Here is a 23,067-nt window from a genome sequence, read left to right as displayed (position 1 = left end):
TACTGCCCTGCTAGGGCTGCCATAGACACCAGCTTTTCAATCTGTGGCCTCTTAAAATACAAGAAGAAAAGATAAATCTCAATATCTACTAACAACTTGTAAACTCTGTGTTTAGTAGAATAACCCCAGGTGGCTTTTTAATGAATGTGTGAAATGCTGTAATTTTCTTTTGTTGTGATTGATGTATTTGTTCAAATTCCTTTTGAGAATGCACATTTGTTTTGAAACCAAACCTGTCTTTCTTGCCTACATTTCAGTCAGAACTAAGACATGGTCCGTTTTACTATATGAAGCAGCCACTCACCACAGACCCTGTTGATGTTGTACCGCAGGATGGACGAAATGATTTCTACTGCTGGGTTTGTCACCGGGAAGGCCAAGTCCTTTGCTGTGAGCTCTGTCCCCGGGTTTATCACGCTAAGTGTCTGAGACTGACATCGGAACCAGAGGGGGACTGGTTTTGTCCTGAATGTGAGGTTAGTTCCTGATGAGTGAATGCGTTGTCTGCCTCGCTTCCTCTCTTTTCTCTTTCTTCCTTTTATTTGTAATTTTTCGAATAATCCAGACACAAGGAAAAGAGACATTTCTTGCCTTCCATCTGCTCTATCCTGGTCACCCACTTTTTTGGACCAATCATGGCAGTGGCCTCAGCACTGCAGCTCTTGGAAAGACAATTGCACTGAATATCGTTTCTGATTCTTCGTGGGTCTCTGGATCACTCTGAGATCTGCAGCCTTCTCTGATTCTCCTGTAATGAACATTTCAGAAATTAACTCACAAACGTCTCACAGCTCCCGTATTTTAAAAAGATCTCATGCTATTTCCCTGCTTCTTGGATGTTGTCTGTACTTCATCATTGAATTGTCGGCAGTAGCCAAGGGAGACCAGCGTTTGTCGTGTGTTCCATGTGATTGCCATCTGATGCTTTCATTCATGCACCAACTGTTTCTCCAGTGCCTGTCAGGTACCAGGGATTCGACAGTGAAACAAAAAGAGGCCTGAATCACATTCTTTTCCACAGAAAAGGACAAAAACCAAAATAAATAAAATCATACATAATGTGTTTGAAGAAGAGTGTTCTGGAGAAAATGAATTCAAGGTGAGGAATAGGGAGTGAGGGGTGTGTGCAGGGTGTTCACATTTTAAATGAAGAGGTCCTGGAAGTCCTCATTAAGATTTGAGAAAGACTTGAAGAAAGGGAAAGTGTGAGCCGTGGAGCCGTGGAGCTGTGGGGAAGACCGTCCAGGCACAGGGGCTGCAGGTGCAGAACCCGAGGCAGAAACTCACCAGCGTAGTGAAGGGAACATGTGTATTTCATTTGTACCAAAGCCTAAACATTCTTCGTGAAAACACCTGTTATGGTTTCTACTCTTCTGGGGTGTCTTCTCATCTTGGCAACTTCCAGCAGTGATGCTTTTTTCAAAATGCTGCAAATAAGAATGTCACCTACAGCATCATGTAATGGGGAATGTCACCTGGACTCAAAGGTATATTGGCATTAGATTTCAAATGAGGATGCTCTCTATGTATAAGATGGAGAGCTCTGTCCCAGATGTCGAGAGTGGGGGGAAGAGCAAACTCTTAGGGTCTGTTAACCCCGCTTTTGTGTACTGAAAGGAGAAGAATAAGAAATATATGGAAAGAAATTAGACCTCAAATCGGCAAGATGATGACATTTTCATGGCGTTTGGCCCCTAAAATTGCAAAAGATGGCCACCGGTTCTCTTCGGGTTACTCCAGATGGAGAGATGCTCAGGACACGCGTTGCCCAGTGATGCCCTTCTGTCCAGAACCTGACCTCGTTCTGCTGCATTTAGTGTGGGAAATGGAACCTTCATCTAGTTCCTGTCTCTACCACTCCTTCCCGATGGTGTAATAATTTTACAAAGAAGACAGTGGCTTGGATAGGATGCTTTTGCTGCAAATAATAAATGTTGTTAAAAGGCTGAAACAATAGGGATTTGTTATCATGCGTAGAAAGAACCCAGTGGCAGGCCAGAGTTTGTTCAGAGCCAGACTGTCTGCATTTCATTGTGGAGATGACGTGTCTCTCATGGCCACAAGGTGGCCGCTGAGGGTTTTATCATGTGTATGTGTCTAGACAAAACCCCCCCTAAAAGGAGTATCTCTCCTCACATCCCTTTTAATCAAACAGAAGATTTTGCCTGTCAGCCTGCAGCTGACAAGCCCTTGGGCTTGTTGGTCTGAGTCTGATCACCAGTCCCCATGCAAGAAAGGCTTGAAAATGGTCATCTGGTACTTTCAGTCTGTAATATGGGAACCAGGCATTGCCGGCCTGGAGAAAGGGGCTGGAAGAGGGGAGGGGAAGGGGTGAGTGAGAGTTGAGTGGGCAACCCAAGTGTTCGCCATGGAGAGTTACCTGGAAACGAACTGGAATTCAGACAGACAGGTGTTCTGTGTCTCAGAGACCCGAATCTCTTCTTCCGGGGTGAATTGATGAGGTGGTCACTGGGGAAGAAGAGCTGTATCAGACTCTGAATCTAAGCAATTAGATATGTGTGTCACGGTCCGATTTCAGCTTCCTAGCACCTCTTCTGTTGCCCTTTTTCTCAGCAACCCACCAGACACCCTTGAAGGTTTCCTTTGGAGGAACCAGAAATCCGAAGAATGGAAATGAAATCCAAATTAACTGGAGAAAACTCTTCTCAGCTCTCCCTACACAGATGGTTCAAGAGTGTTTCCTGACATCACCAAAATCTGCTATTTTTGTTGTTGCTGCTGCCTTAAGGATTCTGAAGCTCTGAGATAAAGTACCCAGTTTACGTAGCAGAATCTGGTTTCAGACGTTTCTTTGATGGGAATTCCCCTTACAAAGTGACGTTTATTGCCCAAGAGATAGACAGCTGCACTCTGCTCCATGCGTGCTTTGCCAGAACATCCCGAGTGGGTTCACATCACTGGTGACAGAGAATGAAGTCATATTTATTATTAGTTCACTACCATCCCTTGGATTCTTTCTGCAGGGAAGCCTGTCCCTTTCTATCAGTGATGTCATTAAGTTAGTGCCTTGTCAGTTTCCTGAAAGATAGCCCAGAACCTTAAGAAGATAAGTGAAGTAGCTGATTCATTGTATGAAGAAATTACCCCGAAACCATCAGTGGCCTTTCGTGTACTCCTTTTTTTTTTTTTTTTGAATTTCATGTCCTCTTCTCCAAATCCAAGGTTGCAAAAATGACGAGCTTTCAGGTCCTTGCCCACCCAGACCTTTTTCAGATTATATCATCTACAAGAGCTAAAAAACACTTCTTAATAAGGTAATCCATGGATGGGAATTGGTGTGCTTTTTAATTTTTATCCACTGATCCAGCGCACACAAGTTAAGTAGATTGGAGTCTTTGTCAAGTGAAACAATTGGTCTCATTTAGATGGGAATTATTTTTTTTCAGTGTGAGCTTTATTGGAAAATTAGGAGGAAAGGGAAATGAATACATGGGATGTAACTCTTTTCCCTAACTGGATATTTGTGTCATTTGACTTGTAGAAGATTACAGTAGCAGAATGCATCGAGACTCAGAGTAAAGCCATGACAATGCTCACCATTGAACAATTATCCTACCTGCTCAAGTTTGCCATTCAGAAAATGAAACAGCCAGGGGTAAGAAGGCGCTTCCTCTTGTTACACGTGTGAATGGGAGCAGTGACTTGGTTTGTTCTCTTTTGTTCACATTCTTGTCCCTGGTGAGTAGTTGCCTTAGCTTTTCAGGCATCTGTGCTTTTTGCACTTTGGGTCCTGTGTGCCCGATTTCAAATCTCTGTAAGTTAAATAGAGGGCGTGACAGCATTCAGTTAATTCCCAAAAGTGAGCACTTTGTGTCCCCAAGGAGTTTAATCAGGAAGCGACAGATAGTAGAAAGTTGGTGGGGATTTAAAGTTTTGAGTTGTTGTGAAGTGAAACTTCACACCGCTTTGGGTCAGGGGGAGGTAATAAAATTCCATTTCGGTGAGAGAGCTGAGTGCAGCCTGGTTTATTTATAATCAAGGTCTAATGATGGAAACTTCAAGTAAAACTCAAACCACTGAGATTTCCGTAAAGGGTGAGAATTTGATTCATGCCTTCACTTTTAAAATGGGATTTGCTGTACAGTCTTTGCCCTTTAGGGAAAATCTGCATGTGAAAGCAGGACCCCCGCATTCAGCTGGCAAGCCCTGTCCTTCCTAGAGGTTTTCCTCCCAAGAGTCCCGGTCACAGCATAGCCGTGCTGGTTTTGTCGTTTTGAGATAGTTTTTAGAAAGATGACAGTAAAATACCTTGCTTTTAAAAATAGCAATTTACGACAAGATAATCAACACGTTATGACATTTTTTTTTCCTACAGAGACTTGGGTTCTGTTCTGATGTGCACAAAGGTACCACATGGACTAGTGGTGACTCTTTGTGAAACTCCCCACAGTTGGTTTTCGAAGTCAAATGAATATATGGAAATGTAGAATCTTAGAGCTTTTAGAAACCACGGTGGTTTAAGTTCTTTAAAAAAAAAATAGAAGCTTTAGTTTTGAGATTATGTTCTGAAATCTGATATCATGATGAAAAAAATTCAAAGCATACCAGTTGGGCGTTGCTAAATTGGGAACCTGTCTGTCTCTTTCACAAAATCTCCGTCAATGGAAGCAAAAGTAGATAGTCTGAGTCTTGTAAAAAAAAAAACTTTGACAAGAATAGATTCATGTAGATTTGTCAACACTGTAGAAGAAGAAGAAGGTGTCAGTTTCTTATGTAAATTGTTATAAAATCAGTTAGGGCAGAGAGCTGTGGATTTTGTGGAAGCATCTTTGTAACTTACAAGGGCCAAGCTGATTCTGGATAGAAGAGAGCTCGGAGGACTGCAAACGGTAACCCACTCAGATGCCTTGCTTGAGCATAATTTGGTGTTCAGTTAAGTCTTTCAGATTTTTTTCTTTTGATGAGTAAATAGCACCCATCAACAAACCAGGCCTTACATTTTGAACTGATTCAAGTAGGGCTTCAGAAAGTAGATCAAGCTACAAAAGCTTTACAGAGTCCCTGTGTTGAAGGTAATTTGGCTCCTCAAAGGAGGAGCAAAATCTCACTAAACTTTTTCTCCATGTGTCGAATATCTGTTGGCACTTAGGGAAGCTTTATTTGGCGTTATCATCTCCAGGGGTAGCCAGACTTGACCCTCAGTCAGTTCCGATTATGGACATTTGCAGTGTATAGATAAGTGTCCTTTGGAGTTCAGGTCTAAAGTAATTGATAGCGTGTTGTTCTTGTCAATCTTAATTTAGGAGGCCTGGACCTGTAATTTGAGTATATATTGAAAACAGAACAAATGACAAAGCTGGAACACAACTGGGCCCATGATTATTGATAACCAGGCAGAATTAGAAGGTGCACTAGTGTGGAGCTTCTCAAGGTCCTGTTTTTGTAGAAAGCTTTAGAACTGTATTGTCTGGGGGGTTGTCTCCATTTTTTCAAGTACTTTGTTGTTGGTGTTGGTGCTTGTTCTTCCACAGCAGTGACTGGGTTTGTGTCTGTATACGCATCTTTTCTTTCTTTTATAGACAGACGCATTCCAGAAGCCCGTTCCTTTGGAACAGCATCCTGACTATGCGGAGTACATCTTCCATCCCATGGACCTTTGTACATTGGAAAAGGTTGGTTTCCATCCAAGAGCCCACAGTTGTCAAGATGACTGAAGGCCCTCCCTTTCTTCCCATGCCCCATCTCCAGTGACATGGTTTCTCTCCATCTCCCCTGCGCCATTTTTATTTGGATGGGAGAACTCTCAGTTCCCTGTAACTTCTGTAACATTTTCCCAAGGATTCCAGAGGGGTGTTGAAATCCACTGCTTAGCTCCAAATATTACTCCTGCTAGTGATGCTTTTTATCTGAGAAAGTCGACAGCTTCTAAGAATTAGTGAGCTGATTGATTTGAGGCTTGCCCTTCTCTTTCTTTCGGAGGTGCTAATGAGAACAGCAGGAAGGAAGGAGAGAAAGTTACATGTCTGGGAAACCTCCGTGTTAGCAATAAATATGTGGCTTCTTAGATCATGACTTACTTCACTGATAAGGATATTTCTTTAATGCCTGAAGGTGCTTTTAAAGGTTCAAACTAAAATTGCTTGCTGAAAATTATACTTGTAACATTTGTGTATGTCACCCCGGTGCTGATTGCCCAGTTGCACCAAAATATGGTTAAAGAAAAGCATGGATGAGATGAAAACCTTACTTTACATTGTCTGCATTGATGTCCCCTCCCCCCCCCCCAAACAATAAATCCAGGCTGCTTTGGAAAATTGCACACACCCTCATGGTATTATAAAAAGAAGGCATTCCAAAAAGACAAGGCTGGCATCTTAGCTTCATGAATTAATAGCTTTGGAACTTCGGATTAGTTCCTTAACATTACCATACCTCAGTTTCCCTGTCTGTAAAATGGAGATAGTAATTGCTTCATTGAGTTTTCAGTTATGAGGCTTATGTGAGACTACAGTTACTAGTCAGTATGTAAATCTATAAAATACCCTGGTTCTTTGGAAGAAGCCACTTGATAAATGACAGTGTTATGAGATGAGAAAATTCAAGTTAGTGTGATGAATTCAGTGAATGCATTTTTATAGAGTTATAGATCTCAGCTATAATAGCATCTTGGGAAATGAGTAAAAGCATTAATTAATTTGGCAAATGACTGCTAAGAAAATGATATGGGGACGCAGGTGTTGCTGCCTGTGCTTGTAGAGACTCGCTGGTGATTATTTTCCATGACTTTTCTCCCCAGAACGCTAAAAAGAAAATGTACGGCTGCACGGAAGCCTTCCTGGCTGATGCGAAATGGATTTTGCACAACTGCATCATTTATAATGGGGGTGAGTGGCTTAGATGACACCTAGGAAAGAGAGTACGCTGTGTGGTGCCCATTTTCCTACCCTTCAGACAAAATCAGGCTCTTTTTTCATGCCTCAGGGCCAACAGCTTAGAATCCTTGTGTATAGATTGCTGACGTGAATAGGGGGCAGCAACTATGTACATTTTAGGGTCTGAGCCAATGTCCATAGGGGCTTGTGACTATACGATACTGTTACCTGTCCTTTTTAAAAACCTTATTTTACTGGAGGAATACTTACATAAAATAAAAGCACAGATTTTACAGGCACATTCCATGAATTTGACAAATGGGTAACCACCTCTATAACTAAAACCCCGAATAAGATCCTAGAACTTTTCTATTGCCCTATTATATTCCTACTTGCCCCTCTCCAGTAAACCCACCCTCCTCAAAAGGAACTGCTGTTCTCTTTTCTGTAACTATAGGTTACTTTTATTTATTCTAGAATTTCCTGTCAGTGGAGTCAAAGTACCTCATTTTATGTATGGCTAAGTTGACAGAGCTGAATATTTTAGGGGTTCATTCATGTTTCCCAACGTGTGTATCAGTGGTTTGTTTCCTTTTATTGCTGAGTGGCTTTTCATTGTTTCCACGTGCAGTTTATGTATCCGTTCCCTTTGCTGATGCTGGTGGATATTTGAGTTGTTTTTGGTTTTTGGCTATTATGAATAAAGCCGCTGTGAGCATTCTTACACAAGTCTTTGTGTGGACATGTGTTTTCATTTCTCCTGGGTAAATAAATACCCAGGAATGGTATTGCTACATCATTGAGTAGGTTTATATTTAAATTTATAAGAAATTTTACCAAACTTCTTTGCAAGTAGGTTGTATCATTTTACACTCCTCCTGGCAGTATATGTGAGAGTCTTTGTTGCTCCACATCATTGTCAGCACTTAGTCTTGTCTCTTTTCAATTTTAGCCATTCTTGAAGGCATGAGATACTACGTCATGGTGGTTTTGCCTGTCTCTGATGACTAAGGGTGTTGAGTCTCTCCATGTGCTTATTAGTCATTTGTATATCTTTTGTTGGTAAAATAATCTATTCACATCTTTTACTCATTTCAAAAATTGGGTTGTTTGTGTTTTTATTGTGGAGTTTTAGGGTTTCTTTATATTTGGGATAAAATTTTGTCTGTGGTATTTTTGTGAATTGAGCCTTCTGGACAGAATGAAGGAGGATTCCCATTAAAATCCCCTTGATGGCGCCTTTCCCATTGCCCTGCCTTCTCTCACAGTCCTCTCTGCCTGTCTTCTGGCCAGGTAGGCCTTTCAGAGTCCTGCCCCATCCTGCCTCTCTTAGCCCATGCTGGAACACTTTCCCCCCTTCTTGCCTTGATGATTTTTCCTTAGCCTTCAGTCTTAGCCTCTCAGTCCTCTGAGGAGCCTTCGCTGGTGACCCAGACCATCCTGTGTACTCTTGTTAAGGGCTCTCCCGCTACCTGTACTTCCGCGTGACAGCTTTTGTCCCACCCTCTGGATGGTGCTTTTTTCATTTGAGTTGCTCACCAGGACGTCAGCTCATTAAGGGCAGATGCCACATCTGGTTTCCTGTTTACTCCTGGGCGTAGCTGATGTTTGAGGGCAGATACATGAACGGATGGCTGTCTGCTTAAAGTACATGTTTTGCATTAATAACTCAGTAGCGGGGCTGGGGGTGCAGGGAGGGGAGAAAGAAAGGCACCTAGGTGTCGAGAATCTGTGTAAAGGTTATAAACGCAAATATATAGAGAGGCCGGTAGGATCATAGAAACAAGTGAATGAGGTGAGGTAGCAGAAAAACAGCAGCATAAGCTGGGATGACCCCTGGCTGTGGGGAGACCGCAGGGAACAGGGATCTCTTGCCTGGTCTGGAGGGGTCGCCACTGCGCACTCCAGTGGCTTGTTGGATACAGAGTTCTCAGATCTTCTGAGTTTTCAAGGCAATCTAGAAATCTAGGTATTTGTGTGTGTGTGTGTGTTTATGTATGAAATCTTTTTGCCACCAGATTCACAATTTTGAAAAATACAATGTTTGAAGAAAACATGGCTTTTTGGCCATCTTGTCCTCTGGCTTAGTGAGAAGGTGGCGAATTTAGTTAGACCTGGGACCATATCCTCAACTCATTAGCTAAGTGGTCTCATATAAGTGATGACTTCTGAGCCTTGATTCTCTCATTGGCCTGCCTCCTGATACGACTTCTTGAGAAGGTAACAAGAAAATGTGTTTCATAGCACCAGGCACACCAGTTACTCAATTAAATGTCTCCTTTCCCCTGTACTCTTGGGTTGAAGTCTGGGACAATTGGTAAAAGGGGGCCCCTTTCTACTAATTTGAACCTTGAGAATATAAAAGCATCTTTTCAAATATTAATTCATGAACTGCAGGGAAACCAGCATGAATGGCTTAAGTTTCAGAGAAGATGTCATCCAGGCACCAAAAATGGATTCATGGGACAAGTCACATAATTTGAACTAATGTTAGAAGCCAGAAATGTCTGGTTTTTAGTATTTAAAAGATTAAAGAAAAGGGGTGTAGCGGGGGAAGCAAATTAAAAAGGTTTTAATGGAAGTATAATCCCAAGACTGGGCCTTTCAGTGTTTCCATTTGAATTAATCCTGTTTTCTTATTCCCGTAGGAAATCACAAATTGACGCAGATAGCGAAAGTAGTCATCAAAATCTGTGAGCATGAGGTATGTGTTTTCCCAGGGTCACCTCTTTAAGTGTACCTGGAGTGAGGGGTTGGGGTGATTCAAGTTTGCATTTGTGGAATCTCCCACAGTGGGCAGCTGTGGGATTTTGTTGAGGCACAGACAGCGTTCCCTCTCTTCAAGGAGAATAAAAACAACAGGGGGTCCCTAATATGTTAATAACCCCCTAACCGTAGGGCAAGACCTCAGGGAGATAGTATTTTTCAGCCTTGACTCATGGTCACGCATTGGACGACCTGAGTTTTCTTGGTCGCATAGAGTTCCTGATTTCTTGGCCCCGCAATCAGTGGCACTGCCTCAGGTCCCTTTCAGCCTTCTTGCAGGAGTTGTTTGGGTTTTTATGTTATTTGCAGGGAAGGTCCTGACTTTCTCAGAGTGGCCCAGGTGTCCTGAAGAGTCTGTCCCTCTCACAAGTGCCCCATAGTTTTGGGGATGCGGGTGAAATGAGCATCCTGGGCTGGGCTGCCCTGAGGCTCCGCCAGTTGCAGGACAGGCTGATGGCGGAATGGCATGTGGGAGACTTTCTTTGTTAGTTCCCCGTTGTGAGCGTAAAAATCAAGATGTAATGGCCTTCGACTTGTCTGCACTTTTATCCATGCACTTGTTGATTTATAAAGAAAAAACATTTGGATATCTTAGAATATGTCCATGTCTGTATCTTTGTACATAGGGAGTTTTATAATTTACATTTTTCACTTGGAGTGTTTTCCCAGGTAATAAACACAGGAGGAGTAGGATTTTCATGACTGTTCTGATGATTTATTTCCTCAGCATAATTGTTAGAAATGCAGCTACCAAATCCGAGGCTGTAAATGTGGCTTTGTTGTTTTCTTGAAACGCTATAGCATCTGATACAATGACCTGGACAAATGTGGTTTTTCTGTGTCCTTTGCCATGTTGGAAGTTCTAATTTACAAAATATATGTGTATATGTTTTTGCCCCAATGTGATCAGTAAAAACAGTGGCATCTCACTGTGGTTTTGGTTTGGATTTTTTTGATGCAAGTGGTGGTGGACTTTTTTTGATATGGTTGTCGGTGATTTGGAATTACATGTGGATGAGTTCAGTTTTTTTTCCCTTGAGGGTTAGTTTCCCTGGATTTGGGTGCTGAAGCCTAGACTTTGAATCAGTGGATTGCCACAAGGGAGATTTTATTGACACCAAGATGCTCTTTGTCTGGCATTCTGAACCTTCCTCTTGACAACAACACACTGCTGCTTCGTGGGCTCCAAGGCCAGGGCTGCCCTGGACCTGATGTTGCCACTTTGTTCTACCCAGTACTTTGAAATAACCCAGGAGGAGAGTGGGGAGAAGGAGGAAGTCGATCCCACCATTCATTTATTCATTCATTCATTGCCTGAGTCAGTCATACCATTACAATTAATTATATCTATAAAACTGTTAAATAATAGTCACTAACTGAGCACCTGCTATGTATCTGGCACCTTGCGTGATGCGGGAGATAAAGAGAAAAACAAGCCGCATGTTGATGGAGGGTAATAGCCACCAACAGGGCAGTGGTTGGTGATGTGTGTGGGCTTTGGAGCCCGACTACCTGAGTTCAGACCCTGGCCCTGCCACTTTGTCCAGTGAGACCTTGGGCAGGTCTCATTGATTTCTTGAGGCCTCATTGTCTCCTTCTATGAAACAGGGATATGACCAGCACGTGAGTTCATACCCGTAGAATGTCTGCCGACGAGCACACTGTAAATGTTAACTGATGCACTGATGACTCTGTCACTTGGAGTGCTTCACACTGATCTCATTTGATTTTTATAAGAAATCTGTTTGGTAGGTACTGCTTTCATCCCCATTCTATGAGGAAACGAAGGCTCAGACAAGAATAGCAACTTTCCTAAAATTACAGAGCATGTAAATGCTGGAGTCTGAGTTTAGATCCAGGAAGGGAGCTTCTGGGGCCCTTAGTTCTATGTCTGATGATTCTCGGGGGGCATGCACTTTCTCAAGAGGGAGAAGGACAGTAAGTCAGTTATAGACTTTTCCAGATTGCTATCTGTGAAAATGAAATAGGGTCACGTGGTCTTAATTAACTGCTCCAGATGGTGTGGTTAGAGATGCATAGAAATTGAGCGTGACAAGCAGAGGCCAGAGGTGCGGGAAGGGATTGGGGAGCTCAGACAAGGTGGGCCTGGGCAGCCCACACATGGCCTTGAAGGAACTGACCAGCTGTTTGGATTTCATCGTTAGTTTCTCAACCTCAGCACTGCTGACATTGAGGCTGGAGAAGTCTTTGTTGCAGGAACTGTCCTTGTTCCATTGTAGATTCTGGTTGCAACTGTCCACTCCCAGTTGTGATAATCGAAAATATCTCCAGACATTGCCAAGTGTCCCTGGAAAGATTAAAAAGCCCTGAAAGAGAACCACTGTTCTAAGGGGAGGGCCCAGATTGGATCTGTGTTTGTGGAAGATGACTCTGCCTGCCGTATCTGTGTGGAGGATGGACCGTAGTTGGGAAGCTGGGAGACAAGGTCCAGAGAGAGATGGGAGTGGCTTGGGCTTGGTGGGAACATTGGGGTTGGTGAGAAATAGCTGGCTTAATGTCTAGGGTGGTCCCCACCGTGGGACTTGGTTGTCAAATCATCATGCATTTCTTGAGGGCTCGCATATAGAAGGCCCTTGGGAATGACACATTCTAACACGTTTTTGCTTTGCAGATGAATGAAATCGAAGTATGTCCAGAGTGTTATCTAGCTGCTTGCCAAAAACGAGATAACTGGTTTTGTGAGCCTTGTGTAAGTTGGATTTCCTTTCCTTTTTTTGTTTTGCGAATTCTTTGCCTTGCATGACCCAAGACGGCTTTCTCCAGGTGGCTTACTTGATGGAACTTTGGGTGAAGTTTTTAAAATAATTTTCTTACTGATCAAGTTGTGGCAGACTGGGAGTAATCCAGGCGGGATAAACCTCTTTGCTGAAAGTTCAGGTACCAGAGGCAGCATCATGATTTACTGGGCTCATTAGCCCTAGAAAACAGCAGGATGCAGAGTAAAAAGCAGCTCATTCGGGTGGAGGGACACACCCAAGTGATGCAGATAATGAGATCAGTGTTAAATGAGTGTATTATTTACAGACCACGTTGGGTCTGTTTTAATTTTTGTTCTGTTTTTTGTTTTGTTTTGGGGGAGGTAATTAAGTTTATTTATTTATTATTTTTAGAGGAGGTACTGGGGATTGAACCCAGGACCTCTTGCATGCTAAGTATGTGTTCTACCACTGAGCTATACCCTCCCCCTGGGTCTATTTTAAGAGGTTTGGAAATCCCTCTTAGGATTAATTCCATGGTGTCTCCAAACCATGGTTCTTGAGGGTGGGATTCGGGGTCGGGGGAGACAGTCACCCTAGTTGCCCCCACGGATCTGCGTTTTCCATACTGGGGTTCTGCAGAGAAGAGTGTTGTTGGGGTGGGCTGGGAGAATGGGGGTTGGGTGGGCAGCAGGAGTGGGCAAGTGAGAGTTGAGAATCAAGACATCGTTTATGTCTTTTCCTGCCTTTGGAGATGACCATCTGAATCGCTAAAGCTTGAGGAAGACTTTAGCGATAGAATAAAGGTGGCTAATACTGTACCTTATTGTTTGCTGGACATAATGTGCATTTAACCCTCCAGCTCAGCAGAGGGCGTAGGTATTACTGTCAGTCTGTTGCCCAGATGGGTACAGTCTCTTGCTTCTTCCCACCCATGTGATAGAGGCACAGCCAGGATTCAACCCTGGTTTTGTCAGCGTTCCTCCCTTCTTCTCGGTTTCCCTGTTTAACCCCATTCCCAGCCATGCGCAGGATGACCGGCCACACAGCTAGGGAATGCCACGCGGGGAGACCCAGCTTGGAACTTTTTCAGTTTGTGGCCTGAATCACACACTGAACTTTATCTGCATATCTTGATGTCAAATGCCTACCAACACTGGATTTTGTTTTTCTTTTCCTAGAGCAATCCACATCCTTTGGTTTGGGCAAAACTGAAGGGGTTTCCGTTCTGGCCCGCTAAAGCTCTGAGGGATAAGGATGGGCAGGTTGATGCCCGTTTCTTTGGACAACACGACAGGTGGGAGTTAAACACAAGCTTCAAACATGTAGCTTTAACTGAACCTTTGATACTGTCAACAGATACGAGATGGGGACGTGGGTGGGGTAGGGGTATGGCTGTTATTTTGTCTTGATACCAACCAGGGCTATGGTAAGCCGGATTATGCATGGGCTTCAGTTTTTTTCAGTTATGTTAGGAAAGAACCTTGCCTTCATGGCTTTGTTGATGAAACTGACATCAGAATAGATTTCCACATCTATTTTAAACACTGCTGTTCTTTTTGGATTTTTCTAGAGTAAATTAAATCACTGCACAAATTGCTCTTCAAAATAATGCTTTCAGGGATCAGAAGTATTTCCCCAGATTGCCAGTAAATGAATCTCCCATCGTTGTGCTGGGTAGTCCCCTCCTGTTTCCTTTTCTGTGGAGCTAAAATGGGAAATTACAAGGGGTTGCTGTTTTGACAGGTGTGAGCCCTCCCTCCCAGCCTTTGCACCCTCCCCTTTCCTCCTCTCCTGGCGAACTGAGTTATGCTGGCTAATAGCAGTTCTCTGCAGAGTGCAGCCCCCTGCCAGCTGGAGAACAACAGGTAGACGGCGATGAGCGGCAGTGAAGAGCTCGATGCCCTTTTAGCAAGTTGTATTATGATTAAATGAGGCTAAAACCCTCTGGAAGCCCTTCCAAGCAGTCAGAGAGAGAGAGAGAGAGAGAGAGAGAGAGAGAGAGAGAGAGAGAGAGAGAGAGTGTGAGTGTGTGTGTGTGTGTGTGTGTGTCAGAATATTTTAAAAGGCACATTTTGAAAATTATTCCCACCCACAGAATATTCAGAAAATACAGTTTATCGTTTTAAACCACACCAGAAGCTGAATTATTGCCTTTTGTTAAATTTTGCTTGTCATCTTGCAAATAGAAAAAAAAAGTGAATTTCAAAGTAATCTACAAAATCATTTACTAGGAGTCCTGGCTGTCCATTGACAGGAAACAGAATGGAAATTAGCTGAGATGGTACAGGGTGTGATAGGAAGTGTTATACTTTGGTTTTGACCATTTTCATTGGAAATCTTTCTAAAATGAATTTATTCGTTCAAAGAAATATATGTTCGGTGCCTGTCGTGTGCCAGGCCAAGTGCTAGATGCTGGGGGTGTAGGCGTGAGCAGGTGGACACTGCCCTTCGGAAGGCTGACACCCCAGTAGGGAGGACAGATAATACCCCAGTAAGCAGTCGGCGGTGTGATCTCAGGTTGGGAGGGAGCGGCGGGGGCCGCGTGAGGATGTGGGTTGAGGGACCAGAGAGTGCGGGGACCCAGGCAGGGAAGGGCCAAGGCTGCGTGTGTGCAGGGGAAGCCAGGAGCACAGTGTGGTGTGAACAGGATGAGGGAGGAGAGGGTGGTCAGAGGTGGGATCACAGGGGTGGGCAGGACCTGGGTCCCCAGGGTTGCTATCAGAAGCCTGCTTTTTATTTGAAGAGCAGGAGGAGTTGGTAGCAGGTGGTACATCTTCCTGTCTCTGCATTAGAGCGTGACACGTGTACGTGAACCAACCACCCTGATGATTCGGGATTAGTCTTGTTCTGCGGTACAACATAGCGTGGGTATACTTAGGGTGTTGGTGGGCGTTTGTCCCGAGGCACCAACCATTCCCAGGCCCTGAAGAGTCATGGATTCTCTCTCAGCTCCACCCACTCTGCCCCAGCCTCTTCCTTCCACCTGTCTCACAGCCACTGAAGATGGCGTAGGGAGTATGAGCTTTGCCAGTCCTGTTTCCAGAGGCTGTTTCCCCTGAACTTAACCAGTGTAGGTTGGCTCTGGGTGGGAGCTGTGCTGGAAGCCAGGCCCCTACATTTGTTTAAAAAAAAAAGACAGCAGCCCGAGTCTGATGCCCCACGAGATTTTGCTAACCCTCCATCCCTTGGAAGGAATGTGTCGAGCTCTTGGACTCATACTGGGTAAGGGGTGTGCATTGGGGGAGTTGTTAAGGACATCCCACTGGTGGGATGTTTCGCTTGGCCTTGGGCAGGGAGTCACTGAGAGCTGCAGGGAAAGCCACGTCTAAAAGGAGGATGTCTTTTCCTCCCCAGAGAATTTTTTTCTTTAAATTAAAAAAAAAAAAAAAAGGATGTACTAGGGATTAAATCCGGAATCTCACGCATGCTAAGCATATGCTCTACCACTGAGCTATACCCACCCCTCCCCACCCCCTGGAGATATTCTTAAAGCAGAATGGGGCAGGCTTGTTGACAGTCTGCTCTGGGTCAGACCCAGGAACACAAGGCGGACTAAAGGGAGACTGCACAGGGTGTAACAGGCTGTCCTTGACTCAGGGACCTGCTCTGGGGTTGCAGAGCCAATGTGTAAGCCTGGGCCGGGGTAAGCGAAATCGGGCAGGACAGCAGAGTAGGAAATAGCCCAGACCACTGCATGTTCATTGTCAAGTTAATAGATGCTAGAGAGGGCTCCGGGGGGGTCTCTTGCACAAATCAAGACATATTCTGAAGACTCTCATCACGAGCCTTTTGTCCTTTAAAAGATTTTGCTTTTTTTTCCCCCTTTGGTTTTATTTCACAGATAGACACACAATATTATACAAAAATGTAGAAAATATTTTATTAAATGCCTGCAGAGCTAAAAAAAAAGAAATAGCTGGCATTAATTGAATGCCTTTATGGCAGCAGGCACTGTGCTTTTTGTAGAAGCTGCTTTTATCTCCATTTGACTGATAAGAAGAATGAGGCCCAGAGGTAGGAAGCAGCTCAGCTCTGTGACTCTGGGGCGCCTTGGGACATCGCACTCGCAGGCCCCCAGCTTTATATTGTTAAGCAAATCTGATTTCCCTTTCACTGTTTCCCGGGTCTGCTTTAAGGAAGAGAACACTTTATTGAAATCACTTACGAAGCTGCTTCGTTGAGGTTAAGGCCCTGATTCTAGGCAAAAGTGTGGGGGAAACAATCACAGTGACCATCTGGCCGATCAGCTGCTGTTGGTGCGAGGACTGGTCAGGCACATCTCATTGGCCTCCCTCAGCATCTCTCCAGGCAGGGGCTCATCCTCCATCTCAGGCTGGCTTAGAGAAGGGGAGTAACCTGTCGGGGGCAGCCTAGGGACCCCCACTGCTCCTCAGCCCTGTCTATCCAGGCTCCTGCCCACGCAGCTGAAACCCACAGAGGCCCCGCGGACCCTCAGCCTGAGGGCGTTTGGCGCCTGCCCAGCCCTCATTCTGTCTGGCTGCACCTGTGGTTCCTCAGGTCTCTGCAGAATGACAGCAGCGAGTTGGAACAGATGAGAAGCTGGCGATTTCCAGCACTGAGAGAGCAGGGAAGTATTTTTGGGCGTTCAGCGTTCATTTGTGTCGTGATGTAGCATCACCAAGAGGTGTGAGCAGCCAGCCTGCGTCCTGAATTCTGTCCCATGGACAGACTTTATTTCTCTTTCTTCATTTGACTTTCTCTTAAAAATGGATGAATAAAATGCCAGCTGTTAACATTTGGGGACAGTAAAATACAAGAAGTCCATATTTTCTCCTCTTTAAAATCATAGAAGACTTGGCAGTGTTGGGACCAGACAGCATCTAAGTAGATGGCGCTGGACTAGGTGTGAGTTTGCCATCTCCCCACAGTCTACTTCGCTCCCTATTGCTTTGGGTTTCTTTCTTTTCTTTCTTTCCTTTCTTCCTTCCTTCCTTTCCTTTCTTTCCTTCTTTCTTTCTTTCTTTCTTTCTTTCTTTCTTTCTTTCTTCTTCTTTCTCTTTCTTTCTTCTTTCTTTCTTCCTTTCTTTCCTCTTTCTTTCTTTCTTTCTTTCTTTCTTTCTTTCTTTCTTCCTTTCTTTCTTCCTTCCTTCCTTTCCTTCCTTCCTTTCTTCCTCTTTTCTTTTCTTTTCTTTTCTTTTCTTTTCTTTTCTTTTCTTTTCTTTTCTTTTCTTTTCTTTTCTTTTCTTTCTTTTCTTTTCTTTTCTTTTCTTTTCTTTCGATTTATTATTCATTTTGATGGAGGCACTGGGAATTGAACCCAGGACCTTGTACTTGCTAAGTACACACTCTGTCACTGAGCTATACCCTCCCCCTCTGCTCCCTATTGCTTTGTATGTGGCTTGAGTTTATGGTCTGTGAAATCCAAATAGCCTCCTAGGAAAAGCTCATTCCCATCAGATTCCCAGCTACAAACTGGGTTGAGGATGAGGAATCAGATGCCACAGAGTTACACCCTGGATGTTCTGTATCGGCCTCCCCAGAGCATGGCAGTCGTGTTCACATCTCCTGCCAGCAGTCACTTGGATGGCTCGTTCCAGAAAAGCAGCTCATTTTTCTTGAATTTCTGCAGAGCACCCTGGGATGTGGGGAGTTGGAGGGCACAAACCTGCAAGGCTAATAAGCTTTTTTTCCATTATTTTCCACGTGAATTATCTCACATTCAAAACCACACACCTCCTCCTGGGGTTGTAGTTTTCCAACATTTCCTTGCGTAGAATCCCAATTTTAAAAAGAGAAAAGAAAGCTCTCCATATCTGAGTGCAGGAGAGTGAGGTTTGGGGATAATTGCTCTTTTCTGAGGTTTAGTCCAGGTTGCAGGGACAGTTCGGCTCTACCAACCCAAAGCCAAAGGGGATTTATTATTTTTTTTAATGGATTAAAGGGCTGTTGAGTCGTAGTTCATGTTTGGTCCTTGTGACAGAATGTGTTTGTTAAATGGATCATTTATTAACCCTTCAAACTGAGTTATGTTTAAAAAGTGGAGTATGTATTTAAGAATCTTGGCAGATCCACTAGGCTAATTTGGTTTGCATTAAGGAAAAGGCAGTTCTGGAAACAAACTAAATGACAGGTGAATGGATCAAGAAAATGTGTGTCCATACAGCAGAATAGTATTCAGCCTGGAAAAGTATGTGGCAACATGGCTGAACCTTGAGGACGTTGTGCTAAGTGGAATAAGCCAGTCACAGGCAAATACCACACGATTTTGCTTGTAACGAGGTATCTAAAATTGTCAAGTTCTAAGAATGGTGTGTTAGTGGAATGGTGGTTGCCAGGGACTAGGGGGAGGGAGAAATGGGGAATATTAATCAACAGGCGTAACTCAGTTAAATAAAATGAGTAAGCTCTGGAGATGGTATAGCACCGTATACCTGCAATTGACAATAACGTGTTACACACTTAAACATTTGTGAAGGGGGTAAAACTCACGTTCAGTGTTCTTGCACAATAAAATAAGTTTTTTAAAAAAACTTAAGAATCTTGGAAGCCACCAGAGCCAGACTTAAACGCTCTTTCTCTTTTGTACTCCCAGGGCCTGGGTTCCAATAAATAATTGCTACCTCATGTCTAAAGAAATTCCTTTTTCTGTGAAAAAGACTAAAAGCATCTTCAACAGTGCAATGCAAGAGATGGAGGTTTACGTGGAGAACATCCGCCGGAAGTTTGGGGTCTTTAATTACTCTCCGTTCAGGACACCCTACACGCCCAACAGCCAGTACCAAATGCTGCTCGACCCCGCCAACCCCAGCGCCGGCGCCGCCAAGATCGACAAGCAGGAGAAGGTCAAGCTCAACTTCGACATGACGGCGTCGCCCAAGATCCTGATGAGCAAGCCCATGCTGAGCGGGGGCACGAGCCGCAGGGTCTCCCTGTCGGACATGCCCCGCTCCCCGATGAGCACCAACTCCTCGGTGCACACGGGCTCCGACGTGGAACAGGACGCCGAGAAGAAGGCCACGTCCAGCCATTTCAGCGCCAGCGAGGAGTCCATGGACTTCCTGGATAAGAGTACAGGTCAGTCCAGGTGGGGTAGAGTGGAGCAGGCCCCTGGGGCCCATGGCTTTCCCTCGGGGCCACACCTGTGGGGCCCTAGCTGGTGAGTGTCACAGGATCAAAGGGAGCGGTGTGGGGTTTCAGCCAAGTGGAGCAAATTTTAAATTTTAAAGGAATAGCCCATTGGGATTCTTGCCGCTAGGGACCCCCAAAATGAGAAAAGTGTTCTCAAAAGGCCAGCTGGAGGTCATTCCTAGTAGTGAGCAGAGGATGGCCAGAAATTGTTCAGAGTTCATTTCAAATACCTCTGAGATAAATCAAAACTTCCTGCAATAGCTTTTTGTTTTCTTTCCCAAGAATTTTGTTTTAACTGAAACATTATTTCTCTATCAAGACCGTATACTCACATTTCTTAGTGCTCAGATATTAGAGAAGCGTGTAAGTTAAACAGTATGCTCTCCCCAGAGCAATCCCATTTCTTAGGTTCCCCCTGTTGGTCAGTTGTGTTGTTCTGGAGACTTGCTGCTATAGCAGAGTAATGAAGGAGGATGCTGGCCTCAAACCCAGTCCCAGCTCTGCCACTCGCTAGCTTTGTGGCTTTGGGCCTGGTACCTAACCCCTCAAAGCCTTGGTTTCCACACCTGGAACATGAGGATAATGGTAGGACCGGCCTCCGCGTTCTTGTAAGGATAAATGCACCAGCTTACACAGAGGGTTTAGAACAGTGCCTGAAATATTAACTAAGTGCTACAAAAATGTTGGCTACTTAATTATTTCTTCTGGTAGTTACTCATCACATGCCTGCAAGGATTCAGAGAGGTGATGTAAACGAGGGATGCTGGCTGAGAGTAACAAAAGTAAGGGTGACTCAAATTGAATTCTTTCTGTCCACACATAATTCGGTTGCATGATAAAACCTTAGAACTGTATGATTTCCACAAGGAAATGGGTTTACTCTGATTTTTTTTTTTTGACACATGGCTGTCACAGTTTGTTCTTTCTTGTTCTGCCTTTGAAAGACATGGAAAAGAAGCATTTACATTGGGTGGGAGGATGAAGGCAGTCAGCCCTCGGGCTCTGGGCTAGGGAGACTGTTGATGGACCCAGGGCTGGTGAATCCCAGGGCACACGCGCCATCTCTGAGGTTTCAGCCCATGGATGCCATACAGGAATGTGGACCCATGGCTTTCACATCTTAACATTCTTCCAGAGAGATGGGGAATCACATTTTTATATAACATCTCCAATTATGAAATTTCAGCTGAAAATGTCTTAGAATAATTTCCAGAGTGAATGAAGCATGTCTACAGGTTGCACCACCAGTGGTAGACTTCTGGCCAGGGCATTATCCTTGGATAGCTTTTCAGATTCTCTCCTTCCCTCTCTCCCTCCCTTCCTCCATCTCTTCCTTCTTTCCTTCACATGAGAACTTTTTAAGGAGCAGGTATCAGTTAAGAGACCACCAATGTCCCCAGAAGATAAAATGATGGGGAGTTAGTCAATGGTGAACTCAAAGAGTTCTACTCATTTTGGCTGTGTTGTGGCTTCTTTTTGGGTAGCTGGTTATTCTCAAGTACTGCTTGTAGCTCTCCCAATACAGGTGGAGCACAGAGTATTAATTACCAGTGGCTTTGGATTCTTCAGAATGAAGTCTGCAGTCTCTTTCCCCAGTTCTGATCCAGCCGTGTGGTTGAGGGATTCACAGTTGAGTTTTAGAGCTTTGTTCTAGGATGACATAACTTATGTTGACATAGCCTCAGAAGAAAACTTCCCTTTGCCCCCTAGTTTCTGACCAGAGTCCTTAAAAGCTTACTTTTATTGCACAACATGATTCCGTTGAAGCCAAGTTAACAAAGCATCGTATATTTAATCAAACCCCTCACCCTGTTAGTTCCCATAGAGAGCATGCTTATGGAGAACACATTTGGCCCAAGCAGCAATCCTGTGACTTACTGTTGCCTGAATTTCATCGCTGTGATTTTTGCCGTATTCTGGTTCTGGTACCATCTATTTTATTGCATTCTTCAAATACTAAATTTGCAATTTAGTTTCATTGTAAGCTAAATAAAACATATATGCTCAGGTGTTTAAATTGCTTGCTGTTTTCTCCTAATACACATGAAATTACTACGTAGCTTGTAAAATAAAACATGTTGGTTTGTGAACTGCTGTCGGTACTCCTGTACTGTATTTCTGGAAACATGATTTTACAGGAATACAAGAACACGTGTAATGTGTTTCATTAAGCTTCTCTCTTCCCTGGAGATGCAGAGGTTGAAATGACAACTGAATTCCTGACAGAATTCCTCATTTGAGTGACTTTTTAGGCGATAAGTTAGTGGGTACCCCATTTCAGTAGAGTTTAAAGTCCCTTTCCCAAAATATAGTCTGCTTGCTAGTATGCACTCGGGTTATTTTGCGAGTTAGGCAGCCAGTGAGTGATGTAGGAAGGGAAGGTGTTTATTCAAAATGGTTTTAGTCTTACAGATTGCCCCCTTTTCCTGTGAGGAGCCAGTCAACAGATATTTTAGACTTTCCAGGTCTCTTGTCACAACTGTGCAACTGTTCAATGCCATGGTTGTTACTAAATCAGCCATAGGCAGTATGTGGCTATGACACTGAATTTTTAATTTCATATAATTTGTATATTTCATGAACTATGCCCCTCTCACCTCCCAATTTAAAAATGGTAAATACCATTCTTAGTTTGCAGGCCATAGCAGAACAATAGGTGGTATGCCAGATTTGGCCCATGGGTTGGTTTGCCAATTTCCATTGTAGAGTAAGAGAAACTCCAAGTCAGTCTCCCCATTTTACAGAAGGCAAGTTGAGGTCTCTGTGAAGAGTATGGGGGTGTGCCGAGGTTCCCACAGCCAGATCCTGAATCTAGACCGGCTTTCCTTGCATTGCATGCCACTGCCCTCTCCTGTTAGCAGTGATAATAGCATTTGGTTGAAGGAGAAGTGGGATATTTATTGAAAATGCCCCCACAGAGAGGCTATAATTGAGATAAGACTCTGCTTTATCCAAAATTGTGTTTAAAACAAGAGAGAGAGAGACTGCCATAGGATTGAAAAACCTTACTAGTTTCAGCAGTGAAAATTTTGTAACCAGCCACATAAAACAACACATTGGAATAAATCATTAAATAAATTTTTTACGAGAGTTTAGAAACCCTCCTTTTGTTTGGGCCATTGAGAAGCTCAGAATCATGAGTCTGTAATCCGCAGGGCTGGATTTAGCTTTCTGAGAAGCACTTTGCCCAGCCAGAAGCCTTGCATTCCTGGTGTCTTGGAATCCTGTTGTCTTGAGGGTCAGAGTGTTTTATATTCTCAGTAATTTGTCTGCTTCCCCCCTTCTCTAGACCTCCTGGGCAGAATTGATGCCTTTGCCAATATTTGCTTGCGGGATCCTGATTTAAGTCATAAATATGTACAAGGGTAAGAGTCCTGGGGCCTGGCTTCCATCAGCCTCTGAGTTAACAGTGGTCCTTCGGTCTTGCAGGTCCATATGGGTTACTTTAGGAAGATGGGAAACGGTTTTCAGATACTCTTTTTTTTCCCTGGGAAATCAGTACGTATTTTTTGTAAAACAATTGTTCATTACAAAAACTGAAGTCACAGGTAAATCCCACCTCCCACAATCAGCCCTTTGATAAGTTTTCCTGGACTTTTCCTATGTTGGTTTATACATCATATTATCAAGTTGAAATCTTGATACTTCCAGGGATCAGC

At 43.9% G+C, this 23,067-nt stretch overlaps 1 protein-coding gene across 18 annotated transcripts in view; it reads left to right on the top strand.

Moving 5' to 3' along the window:
* The window catches only part of ZMYND8 (zinc finger MYND-type containing 8), a 108,066-nt gene that overhangs the window by 42,009 nt on the left and 42,990 nt on the right, over positions 1-23,067 (top strand). For 14 of the 18 annotated variants that reach the window (XM_006187659.3, XM_006187657.3, XM_006187666.3 and 11 more), the window contains 8 exons: positions 258-476; positions 3,503-3,616; positions 5,541-5,633; positions 6,758-6,845; positions 9,482-9,537; positions 12,232-12,309; positions 13,498-13,613; positions 18,873-19,354. In XM_006187659.3, coding sequence (XP_006187721.1) covers positions 258-476; positions 3,503-3,616; positions 5,541-5,633; positions 6,758-6,845; positions 9,482-9,537; positions 12,232-12,309; positions 13,498-13,613; positions 18,873-19,354 — 1,246 coding nt within the window. The remainder of the gene's footprint in view (positions 1-257; positions 477-3,502; positions 3,617-5,540; positions 5,634-6,757; positions 6,846-9,481; positions 9,538-12,231; positions 12,310-13,497; positions 13,614-18,872; positions 19,355-23,067) is intronic. The other 4 variants (XM_006187663.3, XM_006187669.3, XM_006187665.3 and 1 more) reach the window with 1 other exon arrangement.

The sequence above is a fragment of the Camelus ferus genome, chromosome 19 (assembly GCF_009834535.1).
Source record: "Camelus ferus isolate YT-003-E chromosome 19, BCGSAC_Cfer_1.0, whole genome shotgun sequence".
In the NCBI taxonomy this organism is placed as follows: Eukaryota; Metazoa; Chordata; class Mammalia; order Artiodactyla; family Camelidae; genus Camelus; species Camelus ferus.
This window is presented reverse-complemented; position numbering and strand designations above follow the sequence as displayed.